This window comes from Citrus sinensis, chromosome 2 (genome assembly GCF_022201045.2).
Source record: "Citrus sinensis cultivar Valencia sweet orange chromosome 2, DVS_A1.0, whole genome shotgun sequence".
NCBI classification, from domain to species: Eukaryota; Viridiplantae; Streptophyta; class Magnoliopsida; order Sapindales; family Rutaceae; genus Citrus; species Citrus sinensis.
Window position 1 is genome coordinate 25,167,501 of NC_068557.1, and position 18,656 is coordinate 25,186,156.

At 32.4% G+C, this 18,656-nt stretch overlaps 3 protein-coding genes and 2 long non-coding RNA genes across 13 annotated transcripts in view; 4 read left to right on the forward strand and 1 right to left on the reverse strand.

Annotated features, from left to right (window-relative positions):
• Positions 1-1,701, forward strand: part of LOC107175650 (uncharacterized) — a 2,188-nt gene extending 487 nt beyond the window's left edge. Inside the window, exons 1-3 of the long non-coding RNA XR_001507171.3 lie at positions 1-66; positions 346-409; positions 1,323-1,701. The exon at positions 1-66 is cut by the window's left edge and continues 487 nt beyond it. This is a non-coding gene — a long non-coding RNA (uncharacterized LOC107175650). The remainder of the gene's footprint in view (positions 67-345; positions 410-1,322) is intronic.
• Positions 1-15,234, forward strand: part of LOC102630303 (rust resistance kinase Lr10-like) — a 33,754-nt gene extending 18,520 nt beyond the window's left edge. For 3 of the 8 annotated variants that reach the window (XM_052435223.1, XM_052435230.1, XM_052435227.1), the window contains one exon: positions 15,030-15,234. In XM_052435223.1, coding sequence (XP_052291183.1) covers positions 15,030-15,151 — 122 coding nt within the window. In that variant the 3' untranslated portion in view covers positions 15,152-15,234. Of the gene's footprint in view, positions 1-14,145 lie in introns of all 8 variants that reach the window. The other 5 variants (XM_052435225.1, XM_052435228.1, XM_052435226.1 and 2 more) reach the window with 3 other exon arrangements.
• The window catches only part of LOC102615764 (rust resistance kinase Lr10-like), a 66,200-nt gene extending 48,136 nt beyond the window's left edge, over positions 1-18,064 (forward strand). The window contains exon 4 of one of the 2 annotated variants that reach the window (XM_052435232.1): positions 16,918-18,064. In XM_052435232.1, the coding sequence (XP_052291192.1) occupies positions 16,918-17,786 (869 nt within the window). In that variant the 3' untranslated portion in view covers positions 17,787-18,064. The remainder of the gene's footprint in view (positions 1-16,917) is intronic. The other variant, XM_052435231.1, reaches the window with a different exon arrangement.
• LOC107175651 (uncharacterized) lies at positions 2,328-5,936 on the reverse strand. Its single transcript, XR_008052437.1, has 2 exons — positions 2,845-5,936; positions 2,328-2,763 (listed from the first exon to the last, which is right to left on the reverse strand). It is a non-coding gene; the product is annotated as an uncharacterized LOC107175651 (long non-coding RNA).
• LOC102613806 (LEAF RUST 10 DISEASE-RESISTANCE LOCUS RECEPTOR-LIKE PROTEIN KINASE-like 1.2) lies at positions 12,463-14,092 on the forward strand. Its single transcript, XM_052435234.1, has 3 exons — positions 12,463-13,463; positions 13,617-13,913; positions 13,995-14,092. Exons 1-2 carry the CDS (start codon positions 12,701-12,703, stop codon positions 13,739-13,741), a joined length of 888 nt encoding a protein of 295 aa, XP_052291194.1. The 5' UTR covers positions 12,463-12,700; the 3' UTR covers positions 13,742-13,913; positions 13,995-14,092.
• Positions 18,065-18,656: the final 592 nt, after the last annotated feature.

An 18,656-nucleotide genomic window follows, 5' to 3' on the forward strand; every position in this document is an offset into this window, starting at 1 on the left:
TAGAATTGAGCTTCCTAGCTAGCGTTGACCAAATTCCGGTGACCGTTGACCGGCAAGGGCATTTTGGTAATTTCACACTATGAGGGCAATTTTATAATTTCTGAGCTTGTGGATATTTTAGTAATTCCTAGAATTGAGGAGTGGGTGTAATTACGATTCCGAGGGTAATTCGGTGATGTACGATTTCAGAGTATGTGTTAATGATTTACGGACTCAAGGGCATTTTAGTAATTTTATGGACACGGGAGTTGTCAATTATGGATAGATGTTCGTTTCCAGTTTATTGCATAAATTTAGTCGTAATTCCGATTTACGGAAAATAATTATGTCATTTCCTTGATTTAGGAGGATTCGCGAGCGAGAACCGGTCCGCGGACGTGGACGATAACTGACCGTGAACACCGTCACTGTGAGTGGAATATACAAAACCTATTTTTATAGTTAATTATAATAGTAAAGCATGTTTGCGAAATAAGTATTTTAAATGTTCTGATTTAATAATTTCTCGAAATGTTTGGTTAATGATTTTGTGTATCGATTTTGAATAAAGTATGATAGTATTTTAAAGATAAGAAAAGTGGATTCAAGGTATGATTTAAAATATGGTTAAGAGGTATGTGAATATGAGTAGACTGATTGTTTTTGAAATCATTAGACAGTACCCTTCCCTCCAGATACAGTGATACAGATGAGAGGCCTTTGGGGCCCGTCTGAACACACAAAGAGGCTTTGGGCCGTGTGTTTGGGCGTTTTTGTCTTTTGGGGGCATATGCATGCGGTATGATGAGTACAGATATACTGATATGAGATACAGACAGCTGTTGAGATACAAATGATACATATGATACATATGAGATACAGGCCTTTGGGGCCCGTCTGAGTACACACAGAGGCTTTGGGCCGTGTGCTTGGGCGCTTTTGTCATTTGGGGAATAGATTATGCATGCACAGATATGATGAGATATGAGATGGTATTTCCTTGTTTATCCGTGTAGCTCCGGGGCGTGACGTTACCCAGATAATACGTCATTGCCCGTCCGTTGAGGTCCGGATATGACAAAATTATTTCCCTGGATACTTGTTTGGTGATGATTTTCAGATTTGTGAATTCTATATGATATTGTGATATGATTTCTATGGTTAGTAAGTTGTTTAATGATTTATTATTGGTTTCTCGCTTATGGTTTAATGAAATCGTGTTTGGAAATGGTATGATTATTTCTTTTAAAGTAAGGATTAATTTTCAAAACTACTATCCACTTACTGATCTCACTGAGTTTTAAACTCATCCCGTTTTTATTATATTTTCCCCCCCTCACCAGGAGGTTGCAGGTACACCAGACCGACCTAGCGACTGTAAATATATTTTGAGTCTTGGCCACGTGATGGTGTTAGAAGATATAGATGCTTTTGTTAGGACATCTTGGTCATCTTGTTCTTTTGGGATTGTATACTTTTGTTATATTATTCTTTTGGGATTAAGAATAAATTGAGATGTTCATATTAGTTATAATATTATCTTTTGAGACTCTGGAGATATAAAACTCAGCATTTTAGTTGAGGATGTTGAGCACTGGAGTTTGTTGTATATTAAATTGTATTGGGAGTGTTATATTCATATTTGTATATTGGGAGTGTTATATATATAAAGGAGACTCTGTCGAATTTTCGGCAGAATCTTACGAATAGAATTATTATCAAGTCTGTCTTGATGAGACTAGATAGACTCGCCTGGGGGGATTCGGGGCGGGTCGTTTCATTTACAATTAACAAAATATATCCCTTTTAATAATATTAAAATTATTTTTACATAATATTCAAATAATTTTGATTTTAATTAATTTATTTTAATATTATATTTCTATTTATTTTAAAAATTACTTCAATATAATAAAATAAGTCAAATAGATTGTAAAATATAAAAATATATTTTTAGATATTTTTCAAATGTATATATTATTACATTTATTTTAATGTCATGTTTCTATAGATTATAAAATTTGAGAGTAAATTTTTTAGATTTATAGAGTTAAAGGGTATTATAGCAAAAAAAAAAAAAACCTTGTTGTTTTTTATTGAAGACTTGGGAGTTTTTATAATTATTTTTTCAAACATTAGAGTGTAGGTGTCTTTTTTCCTATTATTTATTATACCCCGCTATCCTTCCCTACTAAAATCAATGCTACCTAATTGCTGATGAATCTTTTGATTAATCATTTAGTTTCAGATAAGCAACGAAGTGAGACTTCAAAAGTCTTTCAAAATGTGCACCGTCGTCTCTGATTATGAAGTAGGCCCTTAGAAATTTCAACTTGTCAAGTAGATGATTATTAGTAACTAGACTGCTAAATCTGATTCCATTTATGGCAGATTACATACCGAATGAAACACAACAGAGTTCATTACAGTGGCACAAAATTAATATAAAAACATTTTATAGAGAGGAAACCTCTGCACCTATGATACCTTCCCATGCAAGCACAGGGTGCATAAAGCATACGAAAACTTTAGTCTATTTTTAAACACATCATTGAAAAAAATAAAGCATAACTATCGCTGAAAGAGCATTCCTTTATTGATAGACTTATAGTTCCCAAGGAGGGTAGTTGGTAGAAACTCCATGAGCTAGGTTGCTTTAGAAAAGGCTCGCGGGATCGAGTATTTACAGAACGGATGTGATGTGTGCAGTCTTCATTTCAACATTTAAGTCTCACAACATCCTGCTAGATCCTAATTCCTTTCCCAAGGTCTCAGATTTCGGCCCTTGCAAAATTTCACCCCAAGGAAAATGATTTTGCTCCCATCAGCGCCACAGGAAGAACAATATATAGGTTAAAATATTACCTCATCTTCTTCTCGACATATATCCGGAAGAGAGATTGAATCAGATTCTTCAACAGAGTTGTTAATGTCTGAATCAGTGAAGGAGTGATCTTTCGGTGATATTTAGGTTTAATTTTGCCAATAATGAATGTAAAATAAATAAATGAATAACATGCAATTAATGACAAATGTTCTTCTTCTTCTCATTGGTTTATCTCGAATTGGAGCCTAAGGCACACACTACACTTTTCGCGAGTGATAGATAATTTAGTTGTTGAAATCTTTTGAGTTGATACAAAAAGTTTGAGATTTGAATCTGTCCATATGGGTGGCAAAAGAATTTAACTAGAGGTGTGCTAGGCTTAACTTAAAACTCTGAGGTGGCCACTTGAGCTTGTAGCCCAGTGGTGAACCATTACCCTTAAAGTTAAGCATGACTATAAGGGCAATGGTTCGAGTCTCCACGGACTCAAAAACTCTCTCAATTAATCATAATTGTGTGGAGATTACTTATAACGTCTTTCTCCCTTGCGAAATGCGAGTGGAGTAGAGACATCCCTCCCTCGTGAGGGGTATTTGGCTGGACATGTATTTCATAGAATAAAAAATGTAATAATGTAAGTCCTAGGTATATAATGACCTGCTGTCATAGCAGTTGTAAATATCTCTATATAATAAAGTAACATGATATTTAATTAGTTAAAAAAAAAAACTCTGAGGTGGAAATTTTCTTCATTATTTTACCCCCACATTGAAAAGTAATCACAAAAAATCAGGTCAATGGCTTCATTTAGCTTATTCTTTATTATTGTTTTCTGCAAATCTCATTGAGGACTAATCTCTCGTGGGGTTGCCATTGACTTAAATAAAATGCTTTTAAGCCATACAAAAATGAATGGCTATCTTTAATATTACACTAAAAAACATCTCTCTTTCTCTGTTAATCCATGTCACTTTTTCTGAGTTCAATAATCTTCTTCCTTCTCTTCCTTACACAGAAGCCAAAACTTCATAAGGAAACAGTGATACAAATATTTATGAACATTGTCAACCAACAAAATGAAACATACCATATCAGATTCCCCCTTTAGAATCAAATTTAAATGATTAAGATTGCTGATGATAACACAGACCCTACTAAGTTTAATAAATTATTACAATTTACACACGCACTCTTTATATTATTATACCCTTTATTTGAATAACCAAATGTACTTTATAATAACTATTGATATAACATTGAAACAAGGGAGCGCCTAAGTTACGATTAATGTACCTTACGTTTTTTGTTTTATTCTTCTTTGCAAATTTCATTTGAGTCCTTTTATTTTTCTTTATTCTTTAAAATTGAGGAAGTATTTGTCTTCTCCCATCTCTTCTACATCTATTTTTTATTTTTTCTAAAGTTTTATTTATTTCTTTTAATAACAATAAATGATTATCAAATTCATATAAATCTATAAATTCAGAATAAATTTCTGGTCCTAAATTTATTAATCCTATTCTTTCTTGTTCTAGTAAATCTATTTTCTGATTTATTAAATTTATATATGTATTTACTATGATTTCCCATCCTAGACACCTACGTTCTGTACTATTTACTAATTCTTGTATCGTATTAAAAGCTTGATTCATAGTGTTTCAGTTTTATACCAATATACTAAAAATGTTATAAATTTATCAATAAATTTCATTTTCTTTTCTATCAATATTTCTCCTCCTGTTGTATTTATATTTCTCTCTCTAAGCTCTTCAGTCAACTCAAGTTCTATATTTCTTATATTATTTTTATCAATTTTTAATGCTTTTATTAAATTTTTTATTTCTTCTTTATTATATACTTTTAATGTGTATAAACTATCAACTATTAATTGTATAGGATCCATGTTTATGGTCTTGGATTTTTCATGGCTCTGATACCATCTTGTTCACAGACAAATAGAAAAAACGAACAACAGAAAAAATGAAAAACAATAATTTACGAATTGGTTTACAAAATACACAACAGAGTTAATTATAACAACCAGATAATTGTAATTACCAGCTATGAACAAAATAAGCAAACTGAATGCTATATTATTATTTTATATTAGAAATAGATTTACAAAATAATCAAAGTATATAACAAAAAGATGTTTTAAATGTATGATACATTTTATTTAATACCAGCGAATAGTTGTACGTGGCGTTGTTTTACCAGAGTGATGAGATCCTTGGTAACCCAAGATATTTAAATCTCCTTTGAGCCAGTAGTTCGCACACCTTGGTTTCCAGCCAATATACACTTATCCATATTTATGTGAAGAGATTTATAATTTATATTTCAAATTCTTCGTTATCAGAATTATAACTATAAGAAGGTTCTTCTCTATAACTTTTTTGTTCCAAGTATGCTTTTGCTACATCTATTCCTTCTTCTATAGTTAACATAATTATGTTATGTTTTAGATTATCTATTTTGATATAATTTATGATCCTTTGTTTTATTTCTTGAGGTAAATCTAGTGAGTATATAGCTAATAAATCTTCTGTTCTTACAAGTTCCTGTTTACTAAACAAATATGAACTCTGTTTAAATAATCTTAAATTAAAGTCTATGATCATCATATAATCATTATATGTTATTTTGTAGTTGGATTTATCATGTATTCTTTAGATTCTCCTAAATAAAATTTATGATTCATTTTACAAAAGATAATCAAGGATTTGATTCATTATGAAAATTTGCTCTTCCTCCACAAATCATTTCATCACTTAATCAGCAACAACCTCCACCAAAAGATAAAGTTTAAGAATTATTACCTAACTTTCTTTCACTTCTTCTCTTTCCAATCTCCTTCCAGTGACCTGCAGCCTGGATGTCCAATTCCCTTAACGGCCTCCTGCCTCAGCGGGATCTGAGGACTCAGATGGCTTTACTGTATGGATTTTGATCGGCTTATTAAAGAAGTGTTGGATAAGTTTAGGTTTCTTTCCCTTTTCTCTGATGATTGTGTTAATGATTTATGACGATTTGATTTATGGTTTTAGAGCAAGGAAGTGTTTACAGAATCATTGTTGAGAGAATTTAAATTTTGAAAGAACGTTTTTTGGAATGTCTGGAAAGTCTGAGGTCTTCCTCTTCTTTCTCTTCTCTTTTATTTATTGCCAACATTGTTAAGTTTACATTATTGCCCTTGTATTATTGGGCTTCTGCATTATTGGCCTTTTACATTATTGGCCGCTTACATCATTGCTTACATCTTTTCATTATTATCAAAGAAAATAATATCATCTCTTTCTCTTTTTATCTTGTCGGGCACTTCGTTTTGTCTGCCACGAGCTGTCTGCCACGAGCATCTTTTTATCCTTTTGTTATCTGCCACTTGTCTGCCACCAGCCAGTCTACTTTGTTTCCATAAGCTGATAAGCTTGTTGCATGGTTTCACTGCTACTGGGAAATCTCATGGTACTGATTTCATTGATGAATTCTAGAAGGATATTAGATGGTGTATGGCTCTCTTCTGAAGTCACAAGGATATAGTTTTGAAAACGGATAATTGTTCTATAATTTCTCTTATAGAGATCTTTAGCAATACTCCATATTGTTTTTATTCCTCGAGCTCTACGGGTTCTTATCCATGTATTGGTTATATGGGGAACATTTGTATATTCTGTTCCTACTTCTAATTGGAAATTTTTTATAATATGTCCCACTGAGATCATATAATATGCTTGGTATTCTATATTCTTATGGTATTCTGGATTAATGGTATAGAATTTTAAATATATGGACTTTTTTTGGGCAAATTTAGAAACTTCTTTGACTAATAGCTCATCTAAACTGGCTATTTTCCTAAGGTCTATGTCTGGATATACTAAGTCTAGATACCCGTATTTAGCTATTTTTCCAACAAGGAGTGGATCTGCTCCTTTTATGGCTATCATCCTGGGATACATATTTTTTCCTAGAGATTTGAAGATTGTATTGTTGTGGGAACATGTAGAATATATCCATATGGAAAACTGTTTATATTCTTCTTCTTTTGGATTTAGAGGAAATGATTTTTCTTCTTCTTTTGTGGAGGAGTTGTTTATTTTGATAAACTTTTTTGAAGAAGTTGCTTTTGGTGATTCGGTTTCTATGGATATGGTTCGGCTGACAATTGGATCAGAGACCGGTTCTTGCTGTGGGTTTGGTCCACTACTGCTTCCTATATTTATTGGGCTAGTGTTTATTGAAAGCCATTTTGTTAGGTCATTTATATATGACTCTAACAAATGTATTCCCTTCTCATGGCTCTCTGCTGCCTCTTTCATGTAATTTATTGCATCAAGCATGTCAGATGTCTCGGCCTTGAGCCTTTGTATTTCAGTATTTATTGCAGATAGGGTTTTATTTACTTTTGCATTCATTTTCCGAATTCTATGTTTCTGCCTAGGAAATCTGCAAGGAAATTGTTAGTACCTTTTATATGAATAATTTTAAAATTATAATAAGACAAATAAACTTGCCATCTATGTAGTCTTCTATATTGAGACTCATTTGGTAAAATTCTATTAACAAGAGAACTTACTTGGGAATTATCTGTTTTTACGATAAATTGCTTTTGGAGCAAAAATAATGAGAACTTTTTAATTCCTTTATATATTGCAAGGAGTTCTTTTTCATGTACGGGATAATTGACTTGTGCTTGATTTAACGTTCCACTAGTATATCGGCAAATTTCGTTTATATCAGTTTTGAGAATTGCTCCCCAATATAGATCAGATGCATCCGTTTGTATTATTAATTTATCTTTTTCTTCGGGTAATCTTAATGCTGGAAGATTTTTGTATTCTTCCTTTAAAGTTTTTACAGTTTCTGTGTGTTCTTCACTCCATCCTCTAGTGTTATTTTTTCTTAATAATTTTTGAAGTATATTTCTCTTTTATGCTAAGTCTTTTATAAATCCTTCTGCATAATTCAAACATCCTAAAAATTTTTGTATTTGTTGTTAATTTTCCAACTTATTTGGGAATTCTATAATCTTTCTTCCTATATGACTTTGAAGTCTTATTCCTTTTTTGTCAAGAATCATTCCTAAAAATTCTATTTTCTTGTGTTCTATAATTGCTTTTCTTTCTGATAACACTATCCCTTCTCTAATACTTATATTAACAAATTCTTTTAGATGGTTCCTGTGGTCTTTTATGGTTTCAGATGCGATTAATATATCATCAACATAGACTAGAATATATTTATAATCTTTAAATATTTTATCCATTCGACACTGAAAAATTTGAGGGGCATTTTTTAGTCCAAAAGGCATTACTAGCCATTCGTAATGTCCTTGTGGGGTACTAAAAGCTGTATAAGGAATGCTATTTTCTTCCATTTTTATATGCCAAAATCTTGATTTACAGTCAAATTTTGAATAATAGGTTTTATTTTTTACAAGATTTATTAATACTTTTTTATTCGGGAGAAAATATTCATCAAATTTTGTATATTTATTTAGTTTTTTATAATTTATTACCATTCTTGCTTTTCCTCTAACCTGTTCTGCTCTTTTTCTAACCATAAAGGCTGGACTATTATGTGGACTATTACTAGTTCGGATGAGTTTTAGATTTAAGAGTTCTTTTATTTGGATTTTAAATTTTTCCTTGTCTTCTTCTGTGTACATCATAGGTCTTAATCTTATTATCCTATTTTCAATTAATTCTATTTTTACTCTAGGATGGTCTGGTTTCCATAATGCTAATGGGTTTTCTTTATAAACTTGTTCAAGTTGCGACTTTATTGTTTCTAATTGTATATTATAACTCTGTCCTTTTTGTATTAAATAATGTTTTTCATAAATGTATGTATCACCACGCTAGGCTGTCTGAACTCGGTAGGGTTTAAATTCACGAGGGATACAGAGAATATGGTTACAAGGGGTTTTGAAAGTAATCATATATGGAGTTTGTTGATAATATTGGAATTGTTGTATAAAATCATTACCTAAAAGGATATCACAATCCATATTATTGTATTGAAATATTTGATTAATACGTACTATTTTACTTCCTAACAATATTTCAAAGTTTGTTATAGATTGATTTACTTGTTGTTTGTCTCCTGTTATTCCAATAATTTTTAATTTTCCATTTAATTCCCATTTCCTGGATAAAAAGGATTTCATAATAGTTATTTCACTACCCGTATCGATTAAGGCACATGTATCTATATCTTTTTCTGTTATATTTATTTGTATATAGACAGACATAGGGTATTTTATATAAGCCTGTTTTAACATGTTTCACATATTATCTTTTGGCCTTGTATTTGTAAGGTTATTTTATTCTTTTCTATTTTGTAATATTCTAAATCGTTTAAAAAACTATTTCCTAGTACTATATGTTTTTCCGGATCTGTAGTCATGAATGAGTCTATATAACAAGGTACTATTATTCTAAGTCCTTCTATGATTATAGGGACTTTAACTTCTTGTTTACAAATATGTTTATTTCCATTGAAATATGTATATTCATATGGAATTTCTTTTTCTTTTACCAAAAGTCCTTTATTTTTAGTGTGGTTCATATAGTTATGAATTGTTCCAGTATCTACGAGTATTGGTATCTTTGCTGTATAAACTATTCCATTAAAGTACTGTCCATGTATTTTTATTACATTATTAGTTACAATAGGTTGAACTATTTGTTTATCAATACTTAGTCTTTTAGATGAATTTCCTCTTATCAAGGTTCTTCCTGCAAAACTTATAGGGATAATGGAGTTTTCATTATTATTATCTAAAAATTGTTTTCTATCATCTATATTTAATTCATAATTAATAGGGATTTTATAATCTTGGATTATTGGTTCTATAAATGTCGCTATATCTTCACAATCTTTATTTATCTCAATGTAAGGTTTATTTCCATATATTTCTCCATAATTTGAATTACAAAAACTATATAAAGCTGAATAGTGTATTGTCATTATTCTATTCCCTTCTTTCATTAAGTTCTTTTTTAATAATTTAAAATGTAAACTTAATGTTTCATCTATGTTTTTATCCTTTATATGTACGCAATATCTAGGGTGACAGGTAAATAGTAGTTTAGTATAACATAAATTTCCTTCTATGGTTCCTAAATGTCCTATGCTAGGATTAGTAAATCTTTGATCGTGTAATGATAAAACTATGGGACTATCTATGCCTTCTTTGAAAAGAGATTTTATTAAGATTTGGATTTCTGCTAAATATACATATTGGATTTTTTCTTTTGTTGACTCATTCTTTATTTTTCTTAACGCTAAATCTATAGATCTTTTATTTATTAAACTAAATCTAATGTTTCCCTCTGCTTGTGTGATTGTTACGGCCTTTTCTTATTCATAGTATTCATGTAATACTATTCATTTTCTTTTAAACATATCTCTGAACCTATGTATTATTCCATATTTCGGTTTTTCCATATTTAGTTTTAAAAGTTTATTATATTTTTCTTTATTAAAAGTAGCAACAAGACTATATCCACTTTTATTCTCTTCTTGCTCTATTTCTTCAATTTCTTCTATCTTTTCATTTTCCATTAATTCTTCTTTATTTTGACTCATTTTCTTATTCTTCTACCATATAAACTTCTTCTCCTTCATTATCTGATAGATTGTTTATTTCTTCTAAGTCATTCTCTATATTTTCAAAATCTTCTTTTAGAAGTCTAACTTTCTTTTTTGTACAGTCTGTACTAATATGTCCCATTTCTCCACAATTCCAACATTTACATTTGGACTTGTCTAATATCTTTCTTTGGTTTTTATATTTTCTTCCTGATTTTTTATATTTTCTTTTAAAATTATTGTATTTCTTATATCTTTTTTCTTTTTGTAGGATTTCCTGTGTCGTTTATGAGGTGCATAACATCCCCATTGGGTAGGCATCTCCGTTTTTTCACAACATATTTTTGTTATATTTTTACTCTTTTTTATTAAACTCCTTTGAATACATATTTCACTTAATCTTGTATTTAAGAATCTTATTCTAGCTCCTAATGTATCTGGGAGTCTATTATCACTACTACTAGTGTACTTTTCATATTCATTAATAAAATATCCATTCCAAGGGTATGGAAGTTTAGAATAGTATAAATTCTTATAGATATTTTGGTCTTCGTGACTCATGAATTGAGTATAATAATATTTAGAAAATTCACAAGTATATTCTTTTACAAAACACATATTACAAATTGTTAAATTTATTAGTTTCATTCTAGCATCTAATTTATCACGTTTTGCTTCATTTTCTGAATTTTGCAACCAGTCTTCTCCTAAGAACTCACTAGCAATATATTCAATTATTCTTTCAATTCCTAATCCTTTACTTCTTCCTAATGCTATTTTGGTTGAATCTTTTATTAATTTTTGTGTATCTTCACTTAATCCTTTCCACCAATTAAATACGTTTCCTGTGAAACTTGCTATTAAAATGTCAGCAAATATATTTATTTTTTCTTCTTCTATTTCAACATTCCAATCGTCTCTAGAACCATTAAATATAAAAAATAATTTCATTTGCATTCCCCATTCTACTAAAGCTTTTCGGGGATCTATTTTGCAGTCTAAGTCTAGAAATGTGCCTGCATTGCTTATTGGAGTTAGGTGGTCATTATTAGGTTGGTATTCTTTTTTCCATTGATTCTTTTTAATAGGTGGGTAATATTCAAAAAATGGTCTATTTTTCTTTTTATTTGTTTCATTCCTATGGCTTGGTTCTTCAATATTAGGTTTCATTTCTGGACCTCCAGCAGTATTCATTTTTATGCAATATTCTTTTTCAAAGTCTTCTAAATCACTAAGGTTTATATCACTAAATTTTTCAGTTAATTCTTCCATTACTTTGAATCACTAGGGGTTACTTCTTTTATTTCTAATTTTTCTTTGCCTTTTTCTTTCTTTTTTAATTCTGCATTTAATTTTTCTGTTTCTTCTAATATTCTTGGGTATTGGGTTTTTATAAACCAATCATCATAACTCCCTGTTTGTGGTTTTTCTATAGGTTTCTTAAAACTTGTTCCAATTATTCCTGATTTTAACATTTCAAATTTTTCTACTTTTTAATTTTTCTTTTGACTCATTTGTATTACAGATAGTTCTATTTTTATTTTTCTTATTTCTTGTTTAATTTCTCTCATTTCTTCCTTGAGATTTAAAAGCATTTCTTTTAATTCAATTAACGTAGTTTCCATAAAGTTTAAGGGTATTAATAGATATTGTCTCTTTTGAGTGTATGTTGCGTTCAACGTAACATAGTGTTAGCCTTGAAACAAAAACAAATGTAATAAATAAAATTATCATATATTTTATATATCAAAGCATGTTCTGTGTTCTCATAAAAAAAATGAATTATTGTCTCCGAGTTTGTGGTGAGAAATTAAAGTAGCGAGCGAAAGATGTTGACTGGATTGTTTCATGCGTGGAAATTGTTACAAAATTTTTGTCTCAATTTGAAGGTTTACTACGAAATTTCAGGTCAAGCTAGGGTCATAATCACCGACGCAAACTTGCAATCAAAACGTTTACTAAGAGTTGACTGACTTGTAAGAGTGTCCGGTGTCCCCTCTGGCATGGATGCTAAAAGTCTTGCGCTCAAACAAATTCAATTAATATGCTCTTTTAAACCTTTTCAATTTCCCCACCTTTGTTTATTATTTAAAAAAAAAAAAAGATAATACTACTTTTGAACGATTAATTATTGCTATATCATCTTCAGCTAGTAGAATCAGATAGTTGAATGCTATAATAAATTTACTATATACACGTGCTCGTTGTGAAGTAATGATGTAAATGCGCACCCAAAACCTTGAAAATGCAACCTTCTGTTTAATTTATTGAAATTCATCGTATCCTGGGATTGCACTAACAATGAGTGGGGAAGAATCATCAATTCTCTCAACTCTTCTGTTTTGTCTATTGATCTATCTATTCACCACTGAAACTGAAGCAAGAGAAGTACTTCAACAAACCTGTTCCTCTTCTTGTGGCGATATCAAAAACATTAGCTACCCTTTTCGCCTAAAGGGAGATCCATCGGGATGCGGTTATCCTGAGTTCGAACTGTCTTGCCGGAGCAACCAAACCATCCTAGAATTATTCAATTCTGCGATGTACTATGTAAAGAGAATTTCCTATGACGAAAGCACAATCAGTGTTGCCGATGTTAACTTGGCCAATGGAAGCTGCGGCCTTCCATTCACATCTTTTCCCAGAGAAATCTTTCGCCTTAAAAACAGTCGCTATTTTTTTTATACCGATCGGGTTTATGCACTTGATTATTATAAACACCTGTACGCCTATTTCGTGAATTGCTCGAGGGATCTCATTGATCAGGCTTTTATAAGAGTTCCATGTTTGAGTGGAGGAAATCAGTCAAATGTTTATGTTAATTACCATGGCTCCTATGTATCAGATTTTTCAGAGTCATGCTCGTTCGTTTCAATGGTTCCTGTACATAATGGGAATGTGGAAAATCCTTCTTATGAAACCCTCCGAGAATTGTTGGAGACAGGATTCGATCTTAGATGGTCAGTTGGATGCAGGAATTGTTATGCAGCGGCCGGTAGAGAATGCATTAGTACAGATAGAACGGGAAATATTGATTGCTTCGATTCTAGCTCAATTACAAACAGTAAGCTTATGCTTATATGTGCTTACAAATAAATGGAGACTCTTTTATTTAATGTTTTCAATCTTAATCTTTTACGTATTTAAGAATTTGTGGACAATCTCTAAAAGAGTATGTATACCTGTTTGACCCTTAATATCTTTTGCACTTTTGCAGGCTTTGCAGGATGCCACATCGCACAAGGAGTATTCGGAAAATTTATTTGCTACCAACAACTTTTGACACGTAACAAGCCTATGCTTACATATCTTAGATCCTGCGTTTGTTTTTGTTGGTGTTAAAGTGATGGCCTTATGCGATTTGTTTATTTATTCTCCAATCTTGTGCTTAATATATAACTTTTCTGAATCATCTCTCAGAGTATGTATGTATAAAGCCTAATCTTTTTTCCTCGGCCCGCAGTTTCCTACAAACTCCCGCCACTTTACGGCAGGCTCGAATGGTTACTGTTAGGTATGGTTTCCTGGCTGGAATGCCTGTTCTTGTTATTTCGAATTCAGCTACTTACCTAGAATCAAACTTCCTTGTTTCCAGACGGTGCATTCGTGTATCTTACAATTACTCGGTTCATCCTTGGTTCAACAGTTTTACTTGTGTTCCTTATCCACAAATACAGAACGACATTGAAAACAATTGATAATATTGAGAAATTTCTGCGTAACCAGCAATCGTGGATGCCTAAAAGGTACTCTTACCCTCAGATAATTGCCATGACAAACCACTTCACTCATAAATTAGGCCAAGGTGGCTTTGGTTCAGTTTATAAAGGACAGCTTCAGACTGGTGGCTTGATTGCTGTTAAGATGCTGGAGAACTCCAAGTTCAGTGCGGAGGAATTCATCAATGAAGTTTCAACAATTGGTAGAATTCACCACGTTAATGTAGTCCAGCTATTGGGGTTCTGTTCCGAGGGATCCAAACGGGCACTTGTCTACGAGTATATGCCTAATGGATCACTCGATAGGCATGTCTTTCCCAAGGAGAGTAGAGGCCAATCTCTTTGTTGGGAGAAACTCCACGAAGTTGCTTTAGGAACTGCCCGTGGGATCGAGTATTTACACAACGGATGTGATGTCTGCATTCTTCATTTCGACATTAAGCCTCACAACATCCTTCTAGATCATAATTTCATCCCAAAGGTCTCAGATTTCGGCCTTGCAAAGTTTCATCCCAAGGAAAATGATTTTGTGTCCATCAGTGCCACAAGAGGAACCATAGGATACATAGCACCTGAGCTGATTTCAAGGAATTTTGGAACTGTTTCTTGCAAGTCAGATGTTTACGGTTTTGGGATGGTGTTGTTGGAAATGGCTGGAGGAAGAAGGAATTCCAATATGAATGCAACTCGTTCAAGCAAAGCATATTTCCCATCTTGGGTATATGACCAATTAAATAAGGGAGGTGATTTAGAGCTTCAGAATGTTACTGAAATTGAATCCATGATAGCAAGGAAACTGTGTATGATTGGTTTGTGGTGTATTCAGGTGAAGGCAGCAGATCGCCCCTCTATGACAAAAGTTTTGGAGATGCTAGAAGGGAGTATTGACGATTTGCAAATGCCTCCTAGACCTTTCTTCTCTTCTTCTCGACATATCTCCGGAACTGGAAGAGAGATTGAATCAGATTCTTCAGCAGAGTTGTTAGTTTCTGAATCAATGGAGGAATGTTCTTTCAATGATAGTTATGTTTAATTTTTGCCAAGGATGAATGTAAAATAAATAAATAAATAAATAATAGATTGCAATGACAAACGTTCTCTATCTTCTTCTTGTTTTATCTCGCATTGAAACTTAATGCATATATTTGTGAGTGCAAGCTAGTTTAGTAGTTGAAATCTCCTACTCATATAGGTGGCAATATGATTTAATTAGACGTGCGCTACGCTTTAAAAAGAAAATAAAAGTCTCTCGCATTGATTACAAACACTGGATAGGAGTTGGAAATTTTATTCCATATTTTTATCACACATTGAAAATCGATCACAAAAAAACCAAGTCTACACCTTCATTCAGCCTATTCTTATAATTGCTGTCCACAAATGTCATGGAGGACTAGTCTCTTGTGGGGTTGCCATTGACTTAAATAAAATGCATTTTAGCCATCCAAAAATGAGTGTCATTTGCTCTTTCACATTAAGATATATATCCTCAACCAAGAAGGAAGAGTTATTAATATTACACGAAAAAGCATCCCTATTTCTCAGTTTCTCCATGTCACCTGTGCTTAGTTTAATCCTCTTCCTTCTCTTTCCTTACACCGAAGCCAAAACTTCAGAAGGAAACAATGATACAAATATTTATGAATTTTGTCAGCCAACAACATGCAGCACGAAGGGACCAAATATCAGATTTCCCTTTAGACTCAAAACTCAAACTATCTCTTGCGGTCTTGAAGGGTTTGAATTATCATGCTTAAACAACAAGACAGTGTTGCACCTTCCTTCCTCTGGCGATTATTATGTGCAGGACATTTCTTATCTTCACAGCAGAATTACCATTATGGATGTACATGAGTCCACATGCCCTTTAAAAACTATTCTCTCTTTTAGCCTCACAAACTCCAAATTTTCCTTTATCCCCTCTATTTACTACTCCCAAAATTTCACTATAGTGAACTGTAGTGAGAAGGATGCATGGATTGGTACTGATTTCTATGAACTAATTGGACCGATTGATTGTATTAGCAGTGAAAATTTTTTTGTCTACGTGATATCAGCTTATGAATCAATGGAGATGCTGCCTTCGTCTTGCACAATATCTCAAACTGTAGAGATTTCTGCTGAAATGACTCCTAATGATGCTATATTGAGAGCGACTCTCGGATGGGAAGCTCTTGGCGGATGCCATCACTGTGAAAAGTCAGGGCATTATTGTGGGTACAACGTTACAAGTAGTTCGACAATCTGCGTTAAACAAAATCGTAAGTAACTTAAATCGTTTTAAGTTGTGTCATTCTTAGATCGTATGAATGACAAACCTGTACAATTCCTCTTTTTAAGACTATGCTCTAGCTAGAGTTCTCCCTAGCATCATCATATCTAATAAAATACCAAGTTGAATTTATCATCTTATACTATGGTAAATATATCGCATGAACCGATTAGTAAACTAGGCCAAGAAATTTACATTTTATGGAAGTTTTTGAAGTACTTGAAAACCAGATTGGAACTGCTGAGATTGTATCTTACTGTTGAACTAACTTTCTTAGTTTGGTGCAGGTGGTCTTGGCCCTTTATCTATAAGTCTAATATCCACAGGCACAAGCATCGGAGGCATCGTTCTCTTCGCGCTCGTGATATTTCTCATTTACAAATCAAGAGAATCTGAAAAAGAAAAAGAAACTCAACTCAAGGTGGAGAAGTTCCTTGAAGACTACAGGACCGTCAATCCCACCCGATATACTTACAAAGAACTTAAGAAAATAACAAGCAAATTTAAGCACAGACTCGGCCAGGGAGGTTATGGAAGCGTGTTCAGAGGAAAACTCTTCAACGGAATTCCAGTTGCTGTCAAGATGTTGGAACATTTAAAAGGAAATGGACAAGAGTTCATCAATGAAGTGGCCACAATTGGCAGGATTCACCACTTTCACATTGTTCGGCTTCTGGGATTTTGCTCTGAAGGGACTCGTCGGGCTCTTGTTTACGAGTTTATGCCCAATGGATCACTTGAAAAATTCATTTTCTCAAAGACAAATAGCTCAAGTCATCGTCCATTGAGTTGGGAGAAGCTGAAGAAGATTGCATTTGGCGTTGCCCGTGGAGTGGAGTACTTGCACCAAGGATGCAACCAAAGGATCCTGCACTTCGATATCAAGCCTCACAACATATTATTAGACCATAATTTTCAACCGAAGATTTCAGATTTTGGACTGGCTAAGTTGTGCTCTAAGGACATAAGCATTGTATCTCTGACAGCTGCCAGAGGAACTGCTGGCTACATTGCACCTGAACTTTTCTCCAGGAATTTTGGTGAGGTTTCTTACAAGTCTGATGTTTACAGTTACGGAATGATGCTGTTAGAGATGGTCGGATGCAGAAAAAATAAAGATCCTGCGGTTGAAATTCAAAGCCAAATATATTTTCCGGAGTGGATTTACAACAGAATGAGGCAAGGACAAGAGCTCTGTCTGGAATTTGAGGAAGATGGGGATGAGGGAATTGCCAGAAAGCTTGCAATTGTGGCGCTTTGGTGCATTCAATGGAATCCCACAGAGAGACCTTCCATGCCAATTGTGTTACAAATGCTTGAAGCTGATTTACAAAGCTTGGAGATCCCTCCAATGCCCTTTGTCTCTTCTGACGTCGAGACGGGTGCAATTAATTGATCTAGATAAGGGAAAGATTAAAAGAGATAATGTTAATTTGTTTCAAGTTTGTTGTTATAGGAGCATTTGAAAACCAGTGTATTGTTGTCTGAAAACAACCACTAGTTTTTCTCCAAATTAATTAGTCCCTGTTGCTGGAAGAACATCATGCTGCCCTTGCAAATCATAACTTTTTTTTTTTTAACAATCTTGTGTGGATTTACAATAAATTAACAACATTTTAGAATGTCTGTAATTAATTTGTATTTTAATGTGATTATTTAAACACTTAGATAGTATTTGGTTTGAAGAAAAGTAAGGAAAGGAGACGAGAGTATATTGAAATTCTTTTCTAATATTTGATTTGTTGTGAAATTATATAAAAAAAGGAAATGTCTTAATTTTTATTTTGAGAATTTCACCCTTTAGTGTTAAACTTTCAATAATTATCATAAATATAATTCAAAATTAAATAATAAATTTATTTAATATACTTTATAAATAACTAATAAAAAACTATTTTAAGTAATATAATTATACTTATAATTAAACTTAAGATATAATTATATTTATAATTAAACTCTATTAAAAAAGTTTATTAATATAATTTTATTTTAAAATTAGTTTAGTCTAATTTATTTCTAAATAAATGATGACATAATACAAATAATTTCTTAATTAATATATTATAATTTTAAAATTTTATTTTAACAACTAAAAATAGAGTTGCCGCCGCCACCATCGGAGCCTCCGTGTCTCCCCGGCGGCCACCACTGTACTATGTCATTTCCGCTCGAGAATTATATGAAAATTATCAGAACTTGACAATCTATAGGTTGAAACAACTAGTTTGGCTGAAATACTCGATGTTTGTTCTTATCTGAGATAGTT

What these genes read in the sequence shown, in the direction of transcription:
- LOC102613806 (XM_052435234.1), top strand. Translation starts at nt 12,701, where the DNA reads ATGAGTGGGGAAGAATCATCAATTCTCTCAACTCTTCTGTTTTGTCTA. An exon ending in TTCTAGCTCAATTACAAACA is followed by an intron (nt 13,464 to 13,616) that starts GTAAGCTTATGC and finishes GCACTTTTGCAG; the next exon opens with GCTTTGCAGGATGCCACATC.